Below are 24,589 nucleotides of genomic sequence, written 5' to 3'. Positions count from 1 at the left end.
TTCACCGTCCTGGGAGGATAGGAAGGGAATATTCTTAATGGTAATAAAAGTGATATACCCCCTTGCCCTCACCACTCACAAGCTACACACACACACACACACACACACACACACACACACACACACTATTCCTCCAGATCTCAAACTCTGGAGAGATTTAGCACTTTCCAAGTTGCATAAGGTGGGGAGCTCCAAAGCCTCCCATAACTGAACGACTCTTGTATTTTCCCATCGTGTTTACTTCCATTTGAATTTGCTTGCCTCTGCTCTTTTGTACTAGAGGGAGTATCTGCCGATTCTCCTACCTTCTAGAATGCGTCTCCTCTTCTTTAGGGAGAAATGGATCCACTGAGTAAAGCAGAGGCTTTTCCTCACGTTGGTTTTTATTTGAAATTAGAAATATAACTCTGTCATCCTGGGATTCCTATTTACCTTCTCACTCTGTTCTCTGCCTGCGCCAATTCCTAGGATGTCTTCATGACATGAATTTTCATTTGCATGGATTTCTGTTCCTGAAAGTGTGCTGATAATTAAAACTGTCTCCACATAGTTCAATTGTACAAGCAGATTGGATATTGGTGAGTTAAAAATGAAAGCAGCATAGTGAGTCAAAACATGCTAGAGGGTTTGCTGGGGAGCTTGTTTGCCCCCTGAGTGTGACCCCTGCATGGAGTATCGGATGCAGCATTTCATGCCCGGGTCTACAGACCAGACACTGCATGAGACCTGCTCCACCACCACGGGACTTTTAGACCCACTGGAAAGATAGTTGTAGCAGTGACAGAGTAAAGAGTAAAATCTAAAATGCCCCGTTGGCTGGAAGGGGCTAAGGCTCTCGCTGTGACAAGTCACCAAGGGAACCCCCCCCCCAATGAACTTCACTTCTCTTCTCTCTGAAGAAAAGGCAGGGATGGGATCAAAGCTCAGTTGTAACCTCCCATTGTTGAGGGAAGGGATGAGGGACAGAGATGGCATCTCCTCCACATCTCAGCCCTTTTGCTACCTCCCTGTGTTGGTCTTGGTGAATGAGATTCCACCCTTTACTATATGGACCATACAAGCGATAAATTACACAGACCTGGAGTCCGTGTCCCACACAGATTCTCGAAAAGTGCTGAGCATCTCTCCTCTCTCCTGAAACCAATTCACTGGCCTTTCTTAAATAAGGCTCTTGCCAGTTTCAGTTTTCCCCTCTGTTCCTCTTTTTTTTTTCTTTTTTTTTCTTTTATTTTTATTTATTTATTTTTTTATTAAAAATTTCCATCTCCTCCCCTCCTCCTCCCCTTTCCCTCCCCTCCCTTCCACCCATACCCCCACTCCACCCCTCTCCAAGACAAAGAGCCATCAGGGTTCCCTTCACTATGTTAAGTCCAAGGTCCTCCCAGCTCCCCCTAAGTCCAGGAAGGTGAGCAACCAAACTGACAAGGCTCACAGTGAGCCCGTCCATGCTGTAGAGTTCATGCTCATTGCCGTTGTCCTTGGTTTCTCAGTCCTCCTCCACCGTCAGCCACATTCAGAGATTCCGGTTTGGTCCCCTGTTCCATCAGTCCCATTCCAACTGGACTTGGTGGTCTCCCGTTAGATCTGTCCCACCGTCTCAATGGATAAACGCACTCCTCACGGTCCTGACTTCCTTGCTCATGATCTCCCTCCTTTTGCTCCTCATCAGGACCTTGGGAGCTCAGTCCGGTGCTCCTATGTGGGGCTCTGTCATTTTCTCCATCCAATGCCAGGTGAAGGTTCTATGGTGATATGCAAGATATTCATGAGTATGGCAAATAGGATCTGGACATTTCTGGCACCCTCTCCTCAGCTGCCCACGCCCCCTCTGTTCCTCTTAAAACCCTATTCAAGCTCTGTCTCCATAATGTCCAAAGTGAATGAGGGATCCAGTGTGACCACAAGGGGGCAGCAAATAACACTAGAAGTGTCAAAGCCAGACGTGTGTGGCGGGATGGGTATCGTTTTTTGTTTTTGTTTTTTTTTTTGTTGTTTTTTTTTTTCTCAAAAATTGACTTTTCTACAACTATACTGTCCCATGGTAAGTCATCACTTTATGCCAGCCGGGTGTGAGGCAGGTGGTGAAGATCAGTGCGCAGAAGAATCAGAAGACAGTACTGCCCTTGGCATGAGGTGGGCTGTGTGTTATCTTATCTAGAGAGACATTACCTCCTGTAAGAAGCCCAGAAGCAGCCACTTGGAAACTGTCCTGTATGCTACAGGATGTCGTTCAGAGGCTGTGATAAGATCTTTATAGTTCATTGGAAGGCATAGGTTCCAAATAGCCCAGCTTCATTATGTCGCTGCAACAAATGCCATGACCTAAAACAACTTTTAGGAGGAAAAGACCCTTTTCAGCTTCCAGATTCCTGTCCATCACTGAGGGAAGACAGGGCAGGACCTAACTCTGCAGGCAGGAACTAACTCAGGCAGGAGCTTGAAGCAGAAACCACAGAGGAATGTTGGTTGCTGGCTTATACTTTAGCTACCTTTCTTCGACAGCCCAGGGCCGCCTGCCCAGGGAGTGATGCCTCCCACAGTGGGCACCCCCTACATTAATTAATAATCAAAGCAATCACTCACACACATGCCCACAGATGAACCTGATAAAGACACTTATTTGAGACTCTCTAAGCCATGTCAAGGGGACACTTAGTGCTGACTAGGATACCAAGGGGCTCTTTAACTTACCTCTCTATGCCCCTCCTAGAAGCATCTGGACCTGGAAGATACTTGATACATCATTATCTGGGTAAAGTTATTGTACGTCTAACATGAATTCATCCCTAAATCCAGAGTGAACTTTAAGCATATCTGTCATCTGGGCTGAAAGAGTGATGCAGGAATATTACACACCACTCAGGACATGTCTATTTCTTTGTTAACGACGTCAGGCACACGTGGGTACCCTCTTTTCACAGGATGCCGATGAAGGAGCCACAGTGCTCTGAGCTTCCTGCATGAAACCTTTGCTAACTTCTTTTTCACTTGGCCACAGGATCGCCAGTCATGTCAGGTTACTACGGTGTCAGGAGGTCTTTCCTGTCTGACTCCGACTTCCATAGCAGCAAGCAGTTCTCAAATGACCTCTATCCCTCCGGCGTGACTAAGCCGTTTGCCTGTGAGTCCTCAGCTGGACAGAGTCACCCGGGCCTGCTGGAGTCCTACCTGGCAGAGCCCTATGGAGACTACCGCCCACCAGCGCTGACCTCCACACCGGGTTCGCTGTTCAGCACCTCAACTCTGCCACCGCTCCTGCCACCTCCGTTCCCTAGTGATCCAACTCACTTTGTGTTTGTGAGTATGGTTATTTCAATGTGCAGGGAGGAAGGGGAGGCCCCAGCTCCGGTGACCCAGCCCTCATATGCAGTAACCAAGCTGAAGGTAGAGATAACTCATCTGGGGATTCTTGAGGTTGCTCTGCTCAAACCTGGAGGTGCCCAGTCAGGCTGGATCTGCTGGGACACTTCTGAGGGATTCAGGCCTGCACAAAGATCACATTAATCAAGGCATCAAAATTGTCTAACTGGGGTTTCGAACCAGGGACCCTGTAAAGTAGAATTCAGGCTCATCTTGTTACTATCCTGTTTGCTGAATGCTCCACACCCTGTTAGTGTAAGACTTCTTCAGGCCCGTGGACCCTAAGAAGCAAATGCCGAAGTCACACTAGACAAACTCCCCAAAGAGATGCACCCAGACTCATCTTCTGCTCCCTTGCCATTCCCTCTGCTCCAGCTTCCTCCAGAAGCCTACACACACACACACACACACACACACACACACACACCGTGTTCTCCCTTGATCCCTCCAAAGAAATAAGTTCAGAAAGATCTAAAAAAGCTGCTAATACTCCTTTTATAGAAAACTGTAAAGTCTCTTGGCACAAAGGAATGAATCGCTGAAGGTGGAATTTTAGACAGTGAGGGTGGGTGAGGGAATTAGCCTTATTTTGTGACAAGAGCTTTCACGGGCCTTTGTTCATTTAATATTTGCAGCAGCTCAATTTTGTGCCCCATTTCACAGATGAAGGGCTCAGAGGGTGGTAGGTGATACGGTGAATGAACTCAGTCCACCCCAAAGAATGTACTGTTGAGGAGGTAGGGAGCCCCCACACCACATCGTTCTAAAGACTACATCATTGGAGTACTACTCTAAAACAGAACCAGGTACTGCCTTTCCCTGCTTGTGTAAAGAGGAATGCAGGACCCAGAGAAACATCCCTGAGTAGAAATTAACCCAGATTCCCCTGGCTTGAGTCAAACACCAGAGGGTAAAGTTGCCTGGAGGGTAGGCTTCTGCGGCAAAGAGAGGGTTTGATGGTTTCTCTGGATGCCTCAGTCCAGCAGGCAGCGCTATATCCTCAAAGCATCCCTAAAAACTAATTTCCATGCCTTTACCATTCTCCTCAGAGAGACTCCTGGGAACAGACAGTGCCGGATGGACTCAGCCAACCAGACCCTGTGCCTGCTGAGGTCCTGCAGACCCTGCCACCCAGCACCAGCTGCCTCTCCCAGCTGGAGTCAGGAAGCAGCAACCAACACAGGAGCATGGGATGGGGATCATCCCTTGCTGGGGCTCAGTCCTACTCGCTGCATTCACTGGAAGATCTGCACCACACGCCAGGGTACCCCAGCCCGTCTTCATACCCCTTCACTTCGTTCATGACGGTGTCAAACGACCTCCCATCCAAGGTGGTGCCCCTCTCCCCAGAGGAGGGGTCAGACACCTCTTCCCTTCACGATCCTTCACCTTGGACAAAAGAAGATGGTAGCATGGCCTGGGGCTCTTATGAATGCCGGAGAGCTTACTGAGACTGCAGGCCAGGGGACTTCTGCATTCTTATGGAAGTTGGATTCTGTGTCCACAGATTCTTCTAGGTGTGCTAGCTCAATCAGAACTGGATTTTGAGTTTAAGTCACAGCTCTGCCAAGTGCTAGGGCCTTTATCCCTGCTCTTGTCCACTGTAACACCCCTACAAAACACTACAATGTCAATCAAATATTTTTGTGGCTCACATTCTAATGAGACAGTCTTACAGGGAGACCACTTTAGAACTTGGCTAACCCAGTTTATTCTGAATTTTCTGTTATCTTTGAAGCATCATGTTTGGCACTGGTTATTTTTCTTATATTACATTAAAAACTTTATCCATATCATAAAACACAATGACTTTTCCATCTAATTTTTATTAGTTATAAAACTGTGTATTTAGCAAAAGAAAAAGGAAATGGCATAACGTAGCTTGGAGTGCATAAAACTCATTTTATATGCCGTGTGACTTTAAAGTGTGCAGTGTTACACACATTCCATATTACAGGGACTTGTAAAGGCCCAGTAAAAAATATGGCACCAGGTATGAGTGCTTTATTGTCCATAAAATAGGATGAGGTCAGGAGACTGGCTTTGTAAATGTAGAGTTTTACCCAGGGTGTCTAAATGTTATTTCAGAATCCCCCCCTATAAAAGGCTGATCAATGGGAGCCTCAGTTAAACTAGACAGAATCTGACTAATGGAATCAATTTATAGTCACCAGAGTGTCTGAATGCAAAGGGAAGTCAATGATCAAAACCCAATTTATGTATTTCAAGACTAGACTGTTGCAAACGAGCAGCAAGCAGGACACCAAGAGGCAAAGGGGCAATTGGGATGGGCATATTGGCAGGCAAGAGTCATCAACAACGTGCCCAGTATTTACCAGCTATACAAAGGAAATCCTCTGTGGCTTTTCAGTGAGAAACGGAGAGCACTCATCATCTACAAATTTAGAAACAGACATCAGAAACAGGAATCTGCCCCTAGAAAGTCTGAGGGGTGTGGATCCCTTTGCTGAGTTGAGTAATCTCCACCGAGTAGAGTGGTTACTTGCAGGTCATGACCCTCATAAACGACCCCCACCCACCTTGACTTTGTGGCTGCATAAACCAAGGCCCATAGGTGACATTACATACCTCCTCCCATCCTCTGCCACAGCCGTTTCTTTACTTCCTTCTCACATCTTTGAGAACCCTCTGGTCCCTCGTGTCTCCTAGAAGCCAAAGCTCTCATTTTCCACCGTGGTCTCTAAAATTCCTTTTTGGCTCACTTCTTCAATAGAGTCCCCAAAGTATCTTTTGCTATTGTCTCATCGTTTACCTCAGCTAGGTGGGGGCAGGGGGTCTTGCAAATTCAAACCTGGGTATTAATTCATACTTAGATGTGAATAGTGGTTTTGTTTCCTCTCCTAGTCTTCTGGTGGTGTTTTCTGTCTAAGTAAACCACCCCTAGCTCACGGAATACCAACAGAAATGCTGAAGTTAAAACCCTTCCTCTTCCTTGTACTCAAAGCTCCCAACTTGGAAAGTATTCATGTGGGAACAAAGGAACAATGAGCTCCAGTGGCTGTCTGCCGTGTAGCACCCTCACAGGTCCCCTGCCGACATCCTCTCTCTCCACGGCTGCTTTTGGACAGCCCTAGATACACACATACAGATGTGTAATGAGCACATCTGTGGGAGAACAACATGAGACTTCAATATGCATGCTCTAATTTGCTGTCTGCTGCTGTGATAAATACCGTGGTCAAAAGCAACATGAGCAGAAATGGTCCTTACAGTCTATCATGAGGGGAAGGCAGGGCAGGAACCTGGAGAAAAAGACCGTGGAGGAACCCTGCTTCCTGGATTGTACCCCAGGCGTCCCTCAGCTTTTTGTCTTGGTTTATACACCCAGAACCTCCTGCCAGGGGTGGCACCACCCACAGCGGACTGGACCCTCACATATAAATCCTTAATCAAGAAAATGGCCCCACAGACTTTCCTACAAATCTATCAGATGGAGGCATTTTCTCAGCTGAGGCGTCCTCTTCCAGATGACTCTAATCTGTGTCAAGTTAACAAAAAACTAGTCAGCACACTGCACGAACATCATACAGGGATCAGATCCTGGCAGTCAGCGTATCAGAGGCTTCAAAACATTTATCCTGTCTTGGTCATAAAACATTAAAATCCTTCCTTCAACAATTACAATTTAAAAATAAGGGAAAAATCATCTCTTCTAGCTCTTTTGAAATATTAACTGTGTTACTGTTGATGGCAACTCTTCTGTGTGACAAAACCTACCTATCCTAACTGTAACTTTGTACCAGTGACCAATTTCTTTCATAGTCCCCCCCCTTCCCCACTTCAGTCTCTGTTAATCATTATTTCTATAAGGTCAACTTTTTATACAATGTATACAAATGAGAGATCATGCAACACTTGTATTTGGGCTCCTGGCTTACTTCACATCATGTGTGCCCTTAAGGTTCATCTGTATTGTCACAAATCACAGAACTTGTTTATGGTTGAATAGTATTTGTGTGTGTGTGTGTGTGTGTAAGAGAGAGAGAGAGAGAGAGAGAGAGAGAGAGAGAGAGAGAGAGAGAGAGAGAGAGAGAGAGAGAGAGAGAGAGAGAGAGAATTTTCTCCATCTGTTTTTCCACTGGTGAACACTTGGGTTGATTACAACTCTTCAATAGCAGAGATCCCTCAGAAGATTAGAAACACAACTGCCGCCTCACGCAGTAACTGGGTACGCACTGGAAGTAGAGGTTGGTCTGCGCTCTATTCTACTCCGTGTGTGCTCACCAGGAAAAGCTGGCAACATCCGCTACAGCAGAGGAGAGCTGCTCTTTCTGAAGTCTTCTTCCACTTAAGACCTCTGTTCTGGTTCCCAGTAGCTCTAGAAGAGCCTCTGTTATCCTGTTACTCAAACCTGAGCATCAGGCCCCACACCAGAAAGAAGAGATCTGGGTCTTCTGTAGATTAGGGATCTTCATGAGGGCCCCAGAGTTAGTTTTCTGGATCGGTTGTATAAACTTTCTAATAACTATAGTTACATAGTACTAAGCAGTAATAGAATAACAGCATTTCTATATGAGGATATGATATATATATACATATATTAAATTTATATATCATATCCTCATATATGTCTTCATAATTTTAATATTTATTTGGTTATTATGTTCAATATTCATCATCATGGCTCACTTTGCATTTATCTACTCAAACATTATGCTCATTTATGGGGTAATACTTTAAAGATACATTGATTCTCAAACAGAGCCTGTCAATCAAGCCTTGGAACATAAGAGGAAAATGGGGCATACGAAGATGTCTACACCCTTCTTAGAATACCTAACTTGGTTCAGTGTCCACGAGGTTAACTTAACCTATGACAAGGGAGACATTCACAGCACACACTCCATCTATTATCCATTCCATCAGCCCGGCCTGCTGGAAATGGGAGGAGTGAGAATTAGGCTACCAAATTCTAAGTAGTAAATGACTTTAAGGATTCTGTTTAGCTTGATGTGTGTCGCTTTTATATATTCTAATTTGATCCTGTTTTATTGTTCTTGAAATGTCTTGTTAAAAAATGGAAACAAACTACAAAGTTATAGCAGGGAAATTAATCAAATTTCCCGACACTGTTTCCTATTCAGCATGTGGCTATTAGCCCACCTTTGCTTGCACAATACCATAATGAGGGAAAAACACATTCCTCTCTCTCTCCCTCTCTCTCTCTCTCTCTCTCTCTCTCTCTCTCTCTCTCTCTCTCTCTCTCTCTCCCCCCCACCCCCCGCCTCAAACCTGGTGTCTTCTGGCTCATTGCCTCTTGCAGAAGAACCAAAGAAAACTATGAGCCAAGTATAATGCCAACTCTTCTGGGTCTTGCCAGGACTTTGGACATATTTACATTTTAAATAGGTAAAAATGGTGATGCCAAGTTCAACCCATTTAAGAAAATACCGGAAATCAAAGGTGAAATTTACCGAGCAGCAGTAAGGCTTAGCAAGTGAAGCCTGCTGGCCTGAGTTCTAATCCCAGGTCCTACATGGTAGGAGGTGAGAGCTGACTCCTAGAAGGTATTCTCTGACTTCCACACACATACTATGACGTACACACACCCCAGATGCACACCCCCACATGCAACAAAAAACACATGGAATTAAAATTGTTAGTGAAATTTAAAATCAGCCCATGCCAAGCCTGCATTTGTACATAATCACCCCATGAATCACTGGGAGCAGACAGAGCATGTTACTGAAAGTGTTTGTATTTCTCTTACAATGTCATTCAAACCCCAAAGAAAGAGAGAAGAAAACCACATCTTTACTTTGTTTATTTAATAAGTACTTTTAAATGATCATTATGGCTTTCCACAGATGAGTTAATAATGTCAGGGTATGGTAGTCATGAAATGCCCCCAAAAGAAAGTCCACAGAGGGGAAAGTTCACGAAGGGAAAAAGTAACCTCAGCAGTAAGCTCCGTGCTTGCATATAGAGATGCAGATACACAGAAGAGTATCTGAATGTTGACTTTTTCTATATGTAAATATAAATACATAGTCGAACATAAAACCACTTGTAATTAAAGTACCAAAATACTAACTGATTTCAAGGTTTAAGTCACACTGCACTCTAATGATATTATAGTGACTCACCAAAATTAACTTTAGGTTCAACCACTGGGTTCTGTCTCAAGTGTCCTCTCCATTGAAGCCATTGTCCACTGTTCATCTTATACAATATGTTCACTAACCATTGACACTAGAAAGACAAAGTGCAAACTCCTATACTCTGGAGAAAGAGTGATCATCAAGGAAGTGGAGGACGTGTCAATGGCTCACCTTGCATCCCTAGTACTTGGCTTAGGGCGAGGATGCTCTAGGCTCTCAGTAGATTTTGCTTAGACTGAACTAAAACCACCACAAAGATGAACAGCTATTTAGTCCCTGACTCTGTGGATGACCAGCTCTCTAAAACAAGTTGACCATAGATGAATATTAAGCATTTATGGGCACATTCTAAGGATGGGCGATTAAGTATCTTGAAATATCTTTAAGAAGGAAAATTGATGAACTTTTGAAGTAGTACAAAATATATTGGTGAAAAATATATATATAGGTATATCATTTAATAACCATGTGTACTATGAGATAGTTCTAAGATGACATATAAATTATTTGTTTGGGGTTGAATATCTCTGGTATGATTAAAACAAACACAATAAATCAGAAACTTAATAACAAATTTATTATTTAAGGTCAAACTAAATAATAATACATTTTCAATACTCATTTACAAACATTGGCCTCATGTCAATTTAGATATGTGATAACATAAATATCTTTTAACAATAGCTTCTGATAAAACAAGACTTACAGATTTACAAAATACAGTGCATTGTCATTAGATTACAAGAAAGAACAGGAAAAAAAGTTACACATTCCAAAAGGAAAAACTGTAGCCCAAACGAATAATACCAAGGTATTAGACCTTTTATATTAAGAAAAATGACAGACTTTTCCCCTAACCAAATATCATGAGTGGAATAATTCAGAAGATCTAATGCTTAGCAATTCATAAATGTATGATCACCCAGCCATTTTATTCCTCAACCTTGGTGATATATTCACAGGTTTTCATGACAGTATTCTCTGTACACTTTTATATGTTAGGAGTATGATACAATAAAGATGTTTCAAGAAAAACAGAAACTTTCTAAGCAGTATGTTATGATACTTTTCTTGCCTAAATAATAAATGATCAAAGGCTGGTTCATCATAAGTTTTTTCTTAAAGAAAAACCTGAATTCTGAATATATGCTACGAGGAGAAACTGGCTGTTTACAAAAATCTTCCATATCCTCCATTTACTAACCTTCTCAGTCATTTTTACATGGACCAGTCTTGTACCCTAAGGACTAATGAATACTTGTTTCTTCAATAGAGTCAACTTTTGGGAACTTGATATTTCCCACAACATCCGGTAACAGTGTCCCAGCATCGGGGTGACAAAAGAACTTTGCATTACTAAAAGGCTATAGTCAAATCTGAAAGGAAGGGAGCACACCTTCCCTTATCGCGAAGGTCTTGTAATATGAACATGCCTAAGTTTAATAAAACCTTCTTTAAGGGACAGGCATGGTGGTGTGCTGTGTCATCGGCATACAAAAGGCCATCGATACTTTACACATTAAAAATATCCATCTATCCACTCCAGGGGCTGCTGACTGACTCTACAAAGGTCAGAGATGAACTAAAGGATTTGTGAACTTGCGGCATGGAAAGGCAAAGATCTGAAAAGCTGACTTATGAAGAACGGGGAAAACGACGGACAGTGGCTTCAAGGAAAGAAGGCTTGAGTGGAAAGCAAGCACTGGACTGGTCAGAGAAGCCAACATATGGTTGTGGAATAGATGGTAAGTGGATATCTGTAAGTGAACCCATGGTAGGAAACCGGTAGTGTGCATGTGGCAGGACAGAGCCATTGCTGGCAGAAACCAAGGTTTGCTTCTCTTTATATTCCTGTACTCACTGCCATGCTGGTATACACCGTGTGCACAAGGAACACCTACTTGAATTATGGATCAATCGCTCATCACCATATTTAAAGGATTCCAATCCTTTAATCTGCCTTACAATAGTGATACCCATCTCCTCCAAACAGTTTTTCTATGATCCAGCAATGGAGCCACCAGCTAGACAGCCAAAGGCCGAGATGTCAGTCCCTCTGAGATGTCAAGACCCCTTCCAACACTCAGCATCAAGACACTGTGTTAAAAGCAAAGGAGCCTGTGACAGCCTGTCAGACAGACCCACAATTGTTTCATTACAACCTCAAAGGAGTTGGTGGGACTTCAGGGGAGACATCCTAGAACAAGCAGCCCCCAGAAAGAAGGTCCTGGTTGGACACACAGACCACAGTCACCATAATGAAGAGTTTGTTTTCACCTCTAGCCAGTTGCTTCTTCCAGGCTCTATGTTTCTAGAATGTTCTCACATCAATATGCTGCAGTCTTAAGCTCCTTGGATGAAATGATAATATGGTAAGGACTTTGGGGTGAGACTTACAAAAGTTTGAACCCCAGTTCTCTCATCTATGTGCTTGCTAAACTTGGCAAGATGGCCATCCCTCTAAGTCAGCTTCTTCAACTGTACAGTGGGAATACTACACAACACAGGTCTAGCGCCCAGTAACAACAGATGAGAACTTTAAACAATCTTCTATGGGTTGGGAATGCAGTTAAGTTGTAGACTGCTTACCCAGCATGCTCTGGATTCTATCTCAACTTCAAAATGAATGAATGAATGAATGAGCAATCAAGCAAGCAAGAAGGGTACCCAGTTCTACAGGCATTTGGAATCTCAGGGCAAAAAAAAAAAAGCTGGTTTCTCTAGGTTTCAACACACACACACACACACACACACACACACACACACACACAGATGAAACATAGCTCCACTGAGAAAGTATTGTCTCTTGCCTCCTCAGACATGGCCTTTGGCTCTGAAATGGCTGTTCTGAGGTTTTTCAGTTAAAATAACAAGAATCAAAACTCCTTAATGTTGGGTTGACCTGTAGTATAGATGACGGGGGGAGGAGGGTGAGGAGTCTCAAACTGAGTCTGGGGAAACAGTTTTCTGTAGTTGCTTGGCAGCAACAGCGCCACACTCTCACTCCCGGCGGCAGCATCGACCCACAGATGCCCTGAGATTTGCACTGTGATGCAAGCAAAGGCTTCTGGGAGAAAAGGCACAGATTTCTTTGCTCTTTGTTGTCTCTGTAGACCCCAGGCTTCAAAGGAGCCTGCATCTCCCAGCCTATGTTCTCTCTATGGACCCAGTCCCCAAGCATTAGTGGCCTTGACGCTGCCGAAGGAGAACTGTGACCTCAGGCTATCTCAGCCATTCCTGTGTGAGTGGAGAGCTGAGGAAGAGTATTTAGTCTGAAAGAATGAGACAGCACTCCAGAACAGGGGAAAGAGAGGCACCTATAGAACCATAGAGAGACAAGAAGACAGGGAATGAAGAAATAAACAGGGAGGGAAAAAAATGAGGAATAGAAAATATGGGGAATAATAAACAAAAAAAAAAGCCAAAAATACAAAGAGGAAAGCTTCTTAAAAGCAAGCAAAAAAAATAAGACCAAGATAAAAAAAGGAGACAAGAGGCAAAGGGAAACGCTGCATGGAAGAAGGAAGTGGTACCAGGGAGGGGATTTCTCTCAGTCCTGGCTCCTTCCCTGGTCTGGTCCTTAGGCCTGGCTTTGCAGAAATAGGCTCCAGTGGCTGATAAACACCAGCTGGACCAAATACAGCCACACCTCACCCTACTCTCCACCACCAGATGCTGCCCTGAGTGTACCCAGCCTTGATCCTCTCCCACACATGTGGCTCCAAATGCCTGACAGACATTTCTGCCCATGATGCTTTTATCATCCCCAGAGACCCTTTAGCTGAGCTGTTTGTTATACCCTATAGCTAATACACTGCATTTGATACATTGTCCCTTTAGCTGAGCTGTTATACCCTATAGCTAATACACTGCATTTGATACATTGACCCTTTAGCTGAGCTGTTTGTTAAACCCTTTATCTAATACACTGAATTTGATACATTTTACTTTTTCAGATATTTTTCTAAAGGATTTTGAAGCTAAAGCTTACTTTTTTTCTCATTTAAAAGAACTCAGGGATCAAAGAATAGAAACCAGTACTATCACTTTATCTGCATTCCTGGAAACACCTAGTTGTTTGCAAAGGGGACCCCTCTGTCTCTCTGTGAAGACTTCCCCTGGCCTTCTGCATCACTCCAGTCTCTCCCATCGATCAAATCACAGGTCAGAGAACAACAAAGTATGCATCAGCACAGGCCCAAGCTACCTGTGAGGGGGTCCACTGAGGCAGCTCAGACTCCACAACCCCCTACCAAAGACTGGGGTGTAGAGGAAGAGGAAGAAGAAAAAATAAGAATATGGAATGCCACAGAGCAGTGATGGAATCCCGGCCTGGAGAAATCTCGGCTGATCAAGGGCAGCAGTGATGATCCACAGCTCTCCTAAGAGCAGAGAGAGCGCTGGTACACACGGATTTCTTGTTGGAAGCCCGGTGTCTGCGGCCTAGCCCGAGGGAAGATGGGTAGAGAGGAAAGGCCAACAGAGGCCAGGCAGGCCCAGAGGAATACGAAGTGCAAAGCTTAGGCCTCTGCTGTCCTCTGGCCTGCAACCTGGGCCCAAAGGGCCCTTTGCTGTGCCACACCCACTGGCTGCCATGTTCACTTTCCAAAACCTGAGATTTCTCCTTAAAATGCAGATTGGACAAGTGAGAATCCTTGTGGCTAGCCAGCCTGGCTCAGGTGGTCCCAGAGGAGCAGCCTAGGCCAGTGGGGGTTTCTGGACTGCCTTTATGGCAGAAACAGGGAGCATCTTTGAGGACACCTGCTCTGTCTGTGGGAAGGTGGACAAAATGTTTAAAATGGGAAAAAAGCAGGGGTCAGGACCCAAAGACACCTCACTCCCTGTTTCTCTGGACTCTCTGTGGGGTGCCTGTGTGCAGGATTTCTGCAGAAGATAGGCCATTTTGTTAAGCCTTTGAATATTCAAATTGAAAGTATCGCGCAATCATTGATTGTCAAATCATGGGTTTCTAGAGGTTTTAAATACTTGGCATGAGGGGGGAAAAACTCAAACCTATACCCGAAGGTATAAAACATTAATTCTGTGTATCTCCTGCTCCAGAGACCTGGATGCTGTCTCTTGTTTTGTGAAACTTTAAAAATGTCGCATCTCTGCCTTTCTCCCTGCACAGGAGCCCTCCTAGGTGCTGAGTCTCTGCAGCTGCAGCATCCAGTCTCCAGCCCAGCTCCTGCTGACCACGATGTCGGGTAACTCGACTGCTTCTCCAGGGGTCGGGTCATGAGGGCCAGGGGCACTTGGATCCGGGTGTATTTCCTCTGCTTTTCCTGCGTATAACAGAGAGTCACAGAGTGAGAGCAGGATAGTCAGGGCCGGGCATGGATCCAGAGAGGGCGCGGGCGGCTGTGTCGGCTCCCGCTGGGTAAGGGCAGAGGCCCAAAGGCCCACCTGGCTGTACAGGACAATCGCGTACCCCAGGCCTCTGCCTGCCCCTTCACTTTTCCACCTTGGCGTCCTGGGAATTGCAGGCTCGGATCATGTGCGCCCAGAAACGGCGGCGGGGGGAGCTAGAGGCTCACCATGAGCCCGGGACTGGAGCAAGGACGCATTCCGCAGGGAGCTGGGCTGCGGCTGTCTCCGCGTAGACCCCCAAGGCGCGCTCGCAGCCTACAGATCCCCGGAGCCAAGCTAGGCAGTGGGGATGGGGGGGGGGGGGGGGGGGGGAAGAAGACCGGAGCGCAGAGGGTGCGCCCTGGCACTGCGGCGGGACATCCGATTCCCAGGATCGGGAAGAAGAATCGCGCAACAGCCTTCCTGTGGGATCCTAGCTCTCAGATCTAGCTCGTAGGTGGGGGTCTCCCAGCTGTCCAGCCGCGGTCCCAGAACTAACCAGGCGAGGCGCTGGCGGCCTGGCCTTGTCGCCAGATGTCCAGGCCAGGGACCACTGCGCTCCACCCCTCTCCGTGCTACTCCCAGGCGCTTGCTCTTGGGTCAAGGTCGAGGAGGAGTCACCCTGAACGTCTGCAACAAACCCGGCTAGGAAAGGGCATCTACCCGGTCTAACCTGGCCTAACAACCAGCCAGACCTACTCACTGCGCTCTGCACCCAGGCTGACACAGGTCCCTCCCAGCCGACCCCTGCCTAACGCGGCGGGCCACTTGGGCTCTCCCAGGCCACCCAGCCCAGCTCTGCGGGCTCAGGGGCGGCCCCTTCCGGAGGGCGGCCTCCAGGTGACTGCGCGGTCCTAGGGAGCCTCGGGATGCCTTTACTCAGAACTGCAGCTCTTGCTGGAGAAATCTCCACAGCCCAGTTCTCAGAGAAATACCTGTCCCGGAAACCAAGGGGGTGGAAAGAGAGATGAAGAGAGCTACAGGGTCCGAGAATGAAAGGAGAAAGGGGATGAGAAAGAAGGGGAATTAGAAAAAGAAAAGGGCAGACAAGAGGAAATTCCCTGGGCTTGGCCCCTTTTCTGGGGGTCAGTCCAGTGAGTACCTCACAGGGTCTGGACAGGCTACCCAGAACCATGTTGCTTGTCGGCAGGGGGAGGGGGGAAGACTTCCAGACCAAGGGCACCACAACTAAAGGTTGAATCTCCCCAGAAGCCATGTCTGGCCCGATGGAGGAATACAGTGGGGGGAGGGGAGGGTGTCCCAATATGAACACATGGTGAGGTACGGGAGGTCAGTTGTTATGAATCAGAGAGCTCCCCCAGGTTCACAAGCTCAGTCAGAACCCCAGATTTTACTGTCTTAGCCAAAATAGTAGGCTTCCTGAACCTGCCTCCACATTCCAGAACAGCACAACTTGTACTGCACTAAGGATGAGGCCCAGCCAGGGGTGAATGACTTCTTAGATTCTCAGATGCCCATGGGAACTGTTCCCACTAAGACCCTGAAGCTTGTCTTCACCTTTTCAAGTTTGAGAGCTCTCTCTCTCTCTCTCTCTCTCTCTCTCTCTCTCTCTCTCTCTCTCTCTCTCTCTCTCTCTCTCTCTCTCTCTCTCTCTCTCTTTGTGGTCTGCAAAGGTAGAAACTCAGTCATGGGTACCCTAGCCTTAACAACGGGACCCTCGCTCTAGCCCTAGACACCCAAACTTTGGGGTTGACCGTATTGACCCGCTTGCCTCTCCTGCAGGAAAACCGAAGGTGTATCAAGGTGTGCGAGTGAAGGCGACAGTGAAAGAGCTACTGCAGCAAAGAAGGGCACACCAGGCCACCTCGGGGGCGACCGTAAGCACGACCCCTCCCCCGTCCCCAGGCCCCCGTGGGCCTCCTTCAGCCCTGTGTCCGGGGAGCTGTAGAAGCCGCTCACCAGCACAGCCCTGCTCAGGGATCCTTACAACTTCTCTTCCCAGCTTCCCCCCAGGTTACCACAGGCAGTCGCAAAAACATGTGGGACATGGTGTAGGACTCAGGGCTGTGGGAGGCTCATCCCTCCCTGTTGAGTGTGGAAGGCTTGTTGGTCCTCTGCAAGGGAGAGAGGTAGCCAGCAGGTAAGTACGTTGTTACAGTGTTGAGATAGATTATAGATACAGCCCCCACAAACTCATAGAAAAATCTCTCTCAGAAACCCATCTAGCTTCTCTGTAACTTAGACTCTGAGGTCATTTTCGTGAAAAAAAAAAAAAAATCACCAGTCACTGGAAGTCTCCAGAAGAAAAGGACCCTGTCTCTAAAAATACACAGAACCGTTACAAAACTGATCTGGGAAATCGTGGGGTACCCTGCCACTTCACATACACTACCAGAGTGCACAGGGCAGCTGCCGAACCATGTACACTAGGTGTGTTCGTCCACCAACAAGAAGAAGTTCAATCTGAAGTGCCCCCGGCACAGGATACTGTTATTGCTCGTGGGTAGCTACGTGTGGGTGTGGAGAGAGGATCAGACAGCTAGGACTCCAAACACATGTGTCAGTTACCACAGGTCCTCGTCTCCGTGTGGTGCTGTTTGTGTTCCAAGTGAAACTTCATGGAAGGGACTTTGGCTCCTCTAGCAATTGGAGGGAGACACTGTGGAGAAAGGGTGACATAGGTTTCTGAGCCAGAGGAACTGGGGTTAGTTCTCAGTGACTGCAGCTCATACCCCCTGCACATTAACCTACTCTCTTTTGTCAGTTCCCCCCATCTTTCAGCCGAAAGCTAATAGGGCTGTATAAGTACTTAGAACAGAATTCTCCACAGTGAGTGCACAACAGATATTATTTGGGAAAGTAAATTCCAACCAAGGGTGGATAGCTAGTACACACTAATGTATAGTATACTCCTGGCTCAGAACTTAGAGTTCAAGTATATTTGCTATGAATTTGGTATATAGAGCTAGAGAGATTAGTTCTCTCCATTTGCAGAATTTCAGGTGGCTGTAGAATGCCCTTACATTGCAAAGGGGGATTTGCAGTGTTCTTTTTTAAAGCACTCTTATATATCATTATTTCATTGGTTGTAATGAGCAGATGACATAAATAGACCAGAAATCTGTGTTCCTCCATGACAGCTAAGTCTTGAAGTTGACAACTGGCTAAAGGCAGAGACGAGGTGGTCTTATTTTTCAGTATTGGCTCTTCTGAACTCATCATACTAAGCGGGAGTTTAATAACCTCAATGGTTCATAGCTATACCATTAATAAAACTAGGGAGAAGGGAGCTGGAAAGGGCTTTTGCAGACAAAGATCAACCCACCAAGGTGTTTACAATAAGACACAATCTTTCAGCAGGGAGCCTTTGTACTTGGCAGAGCTCTGCTTCGGCTGTACCAGGAGCGCCCATCCCATTTGGGCAAAGCACACTGTCCCTGTTCGATCCTCACAGCTGGTGTGACCACTGTGGGCTCCTTAGCAGAGTAAGAGGAAGTATTTGACCAGGTTCTGGTCCTAAGAGAGTTCTGATTTGACATTTCTGAGTTCCCTCTGAGAATGAAGAGGGACTTCAGAAGCAATGTCTATCAAGAACATACACTGCTTGCTAGAATAGTCTCTACTCTGCTTCTTAGGAGGTTCTCACTCATCCCTGCCCTTTGAGTCATTGAACATAGTGCTGCGGTAGGAGACCCAGACGTGAAATCTCTTTCTGAGAGCAATGAGAAAGATGTCAGATTTGGTGGCATCTCCACAGTGTACTAAGTCGGCAAGGGTGTTAGTTACCATCCCAGGGAGAATAATGTGTGCCTGTTCCATGCAAATCTTCCTAGTTTAACAGAGACTGTATCCAACTTCATTCAATGTTAAAGGATGTCTCTGGGAAACAGTAATCCAAGGAGAGAATTTATTGTGCCAAATATTGCAAAGCAAAATAAGTCTGTTTTGATTTTTGCTATGAAGTCAGAGCAGTAACTGAAATTTTAGAGAGCCATCATGAATGGTGGTTACAGACAGAGCTAGATGACCCCGGCCTCTAGTGACCAGAAGAAACTATATGTGTCAGACTGGTACATTTAATTTTAAAAAGTTATTTCCGCCATATCAAATTACACACACACACACACACACACACACACACCACTTCTTTGACTTTAGGTTAAAAAAAGCTTGAGTTAGTATTTATCTAAAGATAAAAAATCTTTTTTAGCACTAATTGTTTTTGTTTTTTAATAGCCTTGATGTGTTTTTATATACTGTCGATTGTGGATTTGTGTGCTGTTTGAAATCTAAGAGAGAGGAGCCATTCTTTGTATTCTTGGAGCAAAATAGAAAGTGAACTGAGGGCTAGAAAGATAATATCAAGTAGGATATTGTAAACATACCTCTGGGTGATAACAAGGAAGCGAGCAAACAGACCAATGGGGGAAGCAGGGGTTAAAAACCAGCTCTACAGTGAAGCAGATTTTCTTTAAGACCCATTCCTCCCAAGTCCTCCAGCTCAAACTGCAGTCAAATATTTGCATAAAGAGCAGGTAAAGGCTTCCAGCTTCCTGGTTCATGACATTACAGCATGGATCGTTTTCAAAATTAGCACACCTTCTGTTTGAGCCATGGCTGGCTGTGCAGTGCCCACAGGTGGCTCAGGGGACAGCAGTGAGTATATTCCTGGCAGCCCAAGAGAGGTGTGGTGAGTAGCTTCCTAGACCAGAGCAACAGCACCCAGCGCGTGCTCGCTGGTCCCTTTAAAATTTAAAGTCACCGCCTGAAATCTAAAAGAGAAAAATCCCAAATGGCTTAGTTAGTGTAATTGTCCTTTCAGTTTGTAAAAGGCAAGCTGCTTAACTTTAAGGATTTAAAAGGCTCAGTCTTATGAATTTTCAGCATTTAGAATCAATAATTTTTAAAAGTAAATTGTATAGAAAACGGTTTTTTGAAATATGCAAAGGACTGAAATTGTTCTGGCTATGAACTCAAATGTGTATAGGTTCTGAATCACTTAATACTACTTCAGGAATTTTTTTTATATTTTAAAGGTCATAAACGTGAATATTTTAGCATCTCAGATTTAACAAATCTAGAAACAATGCCTCATTATTATTAATTTCTCTAGGGGAAATAAATTGCTAGGACTAAGAAACCAAGTAGTAGATACAAACCTAGAGGAAATGTATTGGCTAAAGTCATAGTTGGGTTAAGTAAATGTTAACTCTTACTCATTATAAAATAAATTGATTAATAAAAGACTGCTTACTGAGTTTTCTTGTATTGTTATATTTCTGTAACAAAAATTATTTACCTTAACCTTTATCAAAATTAATCACTTAACATTTTAGCAAGGAATCTAATGTTAGGAAAAAAACAGAAACAAACACTCCCTAAATAAGCAAATATAAAATTAAATCTAAATTATCATGCTGGTTTTATTTAAAGAAGCCCCATGTTCTTAGAAGAAGGAGTCTGGCTTACCTACCCCAGCAGAGCAGAAGGAGAAGCCCCTGCCCAGCCTGCCCTGTGCATACCTGCAGCCAGCGCTTGCTTCTCTTTGCTTCAAGCTTCTCTTCTTGCCTTGACAGCTGTCAGGAAGTAGCAGTATCCACCTTCCAGACCCCAGCACGCCGTCGCCTGCAGGTCAGTACAACCAGCTCTCCAATTGCCTCAACCCCCTGCAAAAGTCCATCTCGGAAGCCCTCAGAGCCTGACTCAGGGGTTAAGAGAGGCACCACCATTTAATTGGAATCCAACCAATCAGAAGGTGACTCCAGATGCAAGCCCAGCAAGGAAAGAAAGGCAAAGTTTTGCCCTCATCCGGTACTGTCTATTCTGTCCCAAGACTTTGTCCTTCACATTTATCCCCAGTTGCTGGTCTCCAAGCAACTCAACTCCATTATGAATCAGGGTTAGTTTCACAATTTTGTTGTCTTTTCTTGGTGCACTGTGAGTTGGGATCAGAATATCCAGAATGATGCCTTTGCTCTTAATCATTTAGCTTCCAGCCGACAGGGGCTCCCTTCCCACTCTTTACTCTCTTCCCAGAACGCAGTTCAAACAAGTGTAAGTTTCCCCAGCCCAATATGAATAACTCCATTACATAAACACTCTGCCCTACGCCACTCAGCAGCTAAGAATTTAAGGAGGTCGTACAGAAGGAAGCCTGTGCCTATGGCAGTTCCCACTCAATATGTCACTTTAGCTTAACCTGAAAGGAGACTGCGAATTCTATAAGTCCCTTTAATGGGCTCTCTCTAAACCTCTCCCCTGTGAACCTTTGAGACAATTATCACATGTGGGGACTGCTCTTATCATGGAAAGGGGGTGACGTGTGTCAGATTATTCCCCTTGGCTTTGCTATCACTTTTGTTTCCTTTGCACGCTCCTCTTAACATGTCCACAAATAAGACACTTTGGTTCTGTGCTTCCAAGCGAAGAGCTATCGATTTGTACTCTGCTTTCTAGGCTTCCAGTTTTAGTGTATGCATCACTATTAATGTTATTTCTCAAAACCCTCTCCTCGGCAATTTAAGTTGCTACACAAACAGTTTAGGAAAACAGCAATCCTGAATCAAGAGTATAGTACCAGGTTTCCCAAAGCCCCCAGCAAGTCCATCTGTGGCTTCAGGGAAGTCTCCCTGGACTGCAGATAGAGTTAAGATGTCAATACTTCCATACTCCAAATAGCGGAGGCATGTGCTGTCCATTGAATGTTACATTTAGATACAGGCTAGGCCACTACGCATTGTTTATATTTTACCCTGACCATATTTAGTGTTATCAGACACGTCTCCCTGGTACTTGGGTTAACCCAAGACAACTAAAACAGCCCAAATTCCTAAACTGTTTACTTTTAGAGAGTTTCTCAATCACCATTCCCCCTAAATAAAATAAATAGGAAAAAAACTCTTTTCAAATCTACTTTGCAATTTTTCAGCAAAAATCATTTCCCTTTCTCTTCTAGGACTGTATTTTGAACCAGAACCGATTTCTTCCACACCCAATTATTTTCAACCCCGAGAATTTTCCACCTGTGTCTCTTGTGAAGAAAGTCCAAGCTGCCTCGACCAGATCTTTGAGTCCTACCTTCAGACAGAGACAATCCCGGAGCCTTTGCTCAACACCGCACAAAGTGTTCCCCACTATTTCCCAGACAGCTGTCAAGTGGCCTCTTTCTGCTATAACCAGAGCCTGGTAATTCATCTGTATCCTTCCTGGAACCTGATGGTTGCTAACTGTGGGGTAGAGATGCGTTGTAGAAGCGTTTGCATCATCTCGTGAGAAAGCTTACAAATGTTATCAACAAGGAAATAGTCAGAGAAGAATTTAAAGTTCAATGTGTGGGCAACTTGAAGGGCATAAACCTTTGAATACACATTTATTATGATTTCCAAGTAAATGGATATCTGGCAATAAAAAGGTCGCCTGGTGCTACTCACTATATATATATATATATATATATATATATATATATATATATATATATATCAGTTAAGAAGACATCTGTTAATTTGGAAATCAATAGTTTTTTAAATAGCCCTTAGATTTTTATGTTCTTTTTTTTTTTTTTTTTGGTTTTTCGATACAGGGTTTCTCTGCAGCTTTTTTAGAGCCTGTCCTGGAACTAGCTCTTGTAGACCAGGCTGGCCTCGAACTCACAGAGATCCGCCTGCCTCTGCCTCCCGAGTGCTGGGATTAAAGGCGTGCGCCACCACCGCCCAGCGATTTTAATGTTCTTAAAAGGAATTGAAGATATATATATATCTTATATATATGATATATATATATATGATAGCAAATATTCTAATGGGGCCTGACTTAAGGGCTGAATTGGCTCTACTACCTGCCTGGTTTGGTCTGCCTAAGCAAAGCAACATATTTAAGGCTGAGAAAGTAAGGCAGTCCTGTGGTGTATGTCTTTAATCCCAGCATGTAGGAGGTACAGACAGGATTAGGAGTTCAAGGCAAGTCTCAACTAAATGCAGAGTGGAAGTACAGCCTAGGCTACATGAGACCTTTCCTCAAACAAAGACCCAAAAAGTCCTAATCTTTGAAAGAATTTGGATTTTCTGTTCTTAATGGATCTCAAATGTTCAGAAATATGTTCTCTTTGAAATGAGTAAGATTGTTTCTATGTTTTAGAGGCTTTTTTTCTTTTACAAAGAAATGTGAATACATTTTTCTTTTAGTTTGTCAAAAAGTCTTGATAATGGAAAGACTGAGTTTAGAGAAGACGGGAAATTAACTCCACAGAATGCATATCTGCATGGGGAACTAACATCCAGGTTCTGCTCCACTTCCAAGATTGATGATTGTAAACTTGTTTAAGATGTGGTAGATCTTTGGCAGCTGGGGGCTGGGGGATACAGTGGTGACGGGGGAGGGGTTTTCTTATCTTGGGGTGTTTTTGATGGGCCCTGGAGGCCTCAGTCTTTACCTCTGTCTGTTTACCTGGCTTCTCATGGTCAAGGGTGTGGAGAAACCTCCAAGGTGCCACCTGCAGCTTATACTGTGGCGTGCAGCAGGATCTCAAGTGCAGGTGACCCGAGACACAGTGAGATTCTGTGGTTTAAGAACAAAACATCCTGCAAAGTATGGTTTTAACAAAGGAAGGCAGTGAAGCAAGGCAATTGATTGTTGGGGAAAAGAAAGGGGAGTATAGGATGTAGTGTCGTGAAATCACGCAGTCAGCAAACGAGATTACTTCTAAGGATTTAGTGGACGGCTTGAGGCTTATTTTTACCTCTGATTTTCTCACTTTGCACAATTAAATCCACACTTTTGATCCTGTCTAAGTTACCAAGCTTTGCGTTCCCTGGTTTTCATTTCTCTAGACTCCAGGATCGCCTTCAGATTCCTCCAGCCTCTCTGGCTCCTTTGACTGCAGCTACTCGCCAGCTCAGCCGCCTTCCTACACTCCAGAGAATTATACTTCTCCGCCTTCCCTGGATTCCCTGACCCACAGCCTCCCAGAGGAAGGGTACGCATACCACCACCATTGGTCTTCCCACCCCCAGGACAACCACTTCTTCCCAGCCACCCCTCCAGTCTGCTACTGGGCAACCTGTGAAGCAGAGCATCTGGATGCCCTCAGAACCTCGGAGTTCTTCTGCCCCAGCACAGACTATGTGGACTTTGCTCCCTCGGCAGCCATCACCGGCGAATTCTATAAGAGGGAAACAAGCTGTGATGCCTGCTACAGTTAGTAAAAACCCTGGAGCATGCCGTGGGCACATCTGTTTATCTACCGCATCTAGATGATACGTAAACATTCAACCCTTCACAAAATAGCCCACGTATGGTTTACATCTCAATGTTTTTAACCTCCTGATCCTAGTGTAGGGATGGATAGAAAGCCTTCAAACCTGGTCTTGTGCCACACTTATTTTATACACTCACTGATAAAAGTTTTTGTATGGAATTTCCCCTGTGCCTTGCTTCTCAATGTAACGAACAAACTCTTTTGTAAACTAATAAATAACTTTGTATAATATATTTTTTTTCAATTTGCAGTAATAGAATCATTTGATTTCAATATTATCAGTTAATCAGGAAAGCGCTAACTATAATTGAACAGTTTCATCTAACTTAGTTGTGCATTTAAAATTATTCTAATACGATGGAATGCCGCAGATGCCATGGGATAGAGGAGTCGGAATCCCTAAGAGGCTGAGAAAGGAGAAACCTGCTTTGGCTAATTAAGGATGTACATCTTGGAGCAACATCAGACAAAGATATGATGAGTCATTTGTCTCTTTTATCCAGCATTACTCAATGGAATGCTAATGTGGCCAAAAGCACACACT

General features: G+C 44.8%; 2 protein-coding genes across 2 annotated transcripts in view; both read left to right on the top strand.

Annotated features, from left to right (window-relative positions):
• Positions 1 to 4,811, top strand: part of C3H11orf53 (chromosome 3 C11orf53 homolog) — a 31,477-nt gene extending 26,666 nt beyond the window's left edge. Inside the window, exons 3-4 of the mRNA XM_038322216.1 lie at positions 2,999 to 3,297; positions 4,410 to 4,811. Of these exons, the coding sequence (XP_038178144.1) occupies positions 2,999 to 3,297; positions 4,410 to 4,811 (701 nt within the window). The remainder of the gene's footprint in view (positions 1 to 2,998; positions 3,298 to 4,409) is intronic.
• A 6,277-nt stretch (positions 4,812 to 11,088) lies between these two features.
• Colca2 (colorectal cancer associated 2) lies at positions 11,089 to 23,989 on the top strand. Its single transcript, XM_042054720.1, has 5 exons — positions 11,089 to 11,227; positions 16,575 to 16,669; positions 20,369 to 20,423; positions 21,748 to 21,977; positions 23,618 to 23,989. The coding sequence occupies exons 1-5, from the start codon at positions 11,089 to 11,091 to the stop codon at positions 23,987 to 23,989; spliced, it is 891 nt and encodes a 296-aa protein (XP_041910654.1).
• The last annotated feature ends 600 nt before the right edge of the window (positions 23,990 to 24,589 follow it).

Source organism: Arvicola amphibius, chromosome 3 (genome assembly GCF_903992535.2).
Source record: "Arvicola amphibius chromosome 3, mArvAmp1.2, whole genome shotgun sequence".
NCBI lineage: Eukaryota > Metazoa > Chordata > Mammalia > Rodentia > Cricetidae > Arvicola > Arvicola amphibius.
The sequence above is the reverse complement of the archived record's forward strand: the minus strand, read 5'-3'. Positions and strand labels throughout refer to the sequence as shown.

Coding starts and splice junctions, on each gene's coding strand:
- Colca2 (XM_042054720.1), top strand. CDS start 11,089: ATGGAAAGGCAAAGATCTGAAAAGCTGACTTATGAAGAACGGGGAAAA. Junction 16,670..20,368: donor AGGCCACCTCGGGGGCGACC/GTAAGCACGACC, acceptor TTGCCTTGACAG/CTGTCAGGAAGTAGCAGTAT. Junction 21,978..23,617: donor TCTGCTATAACCAGAGCCTG/GTAATTCATCTG, acceptor TCATTTCTCTAG/ACTCCAGGATCGCCTTCAGA.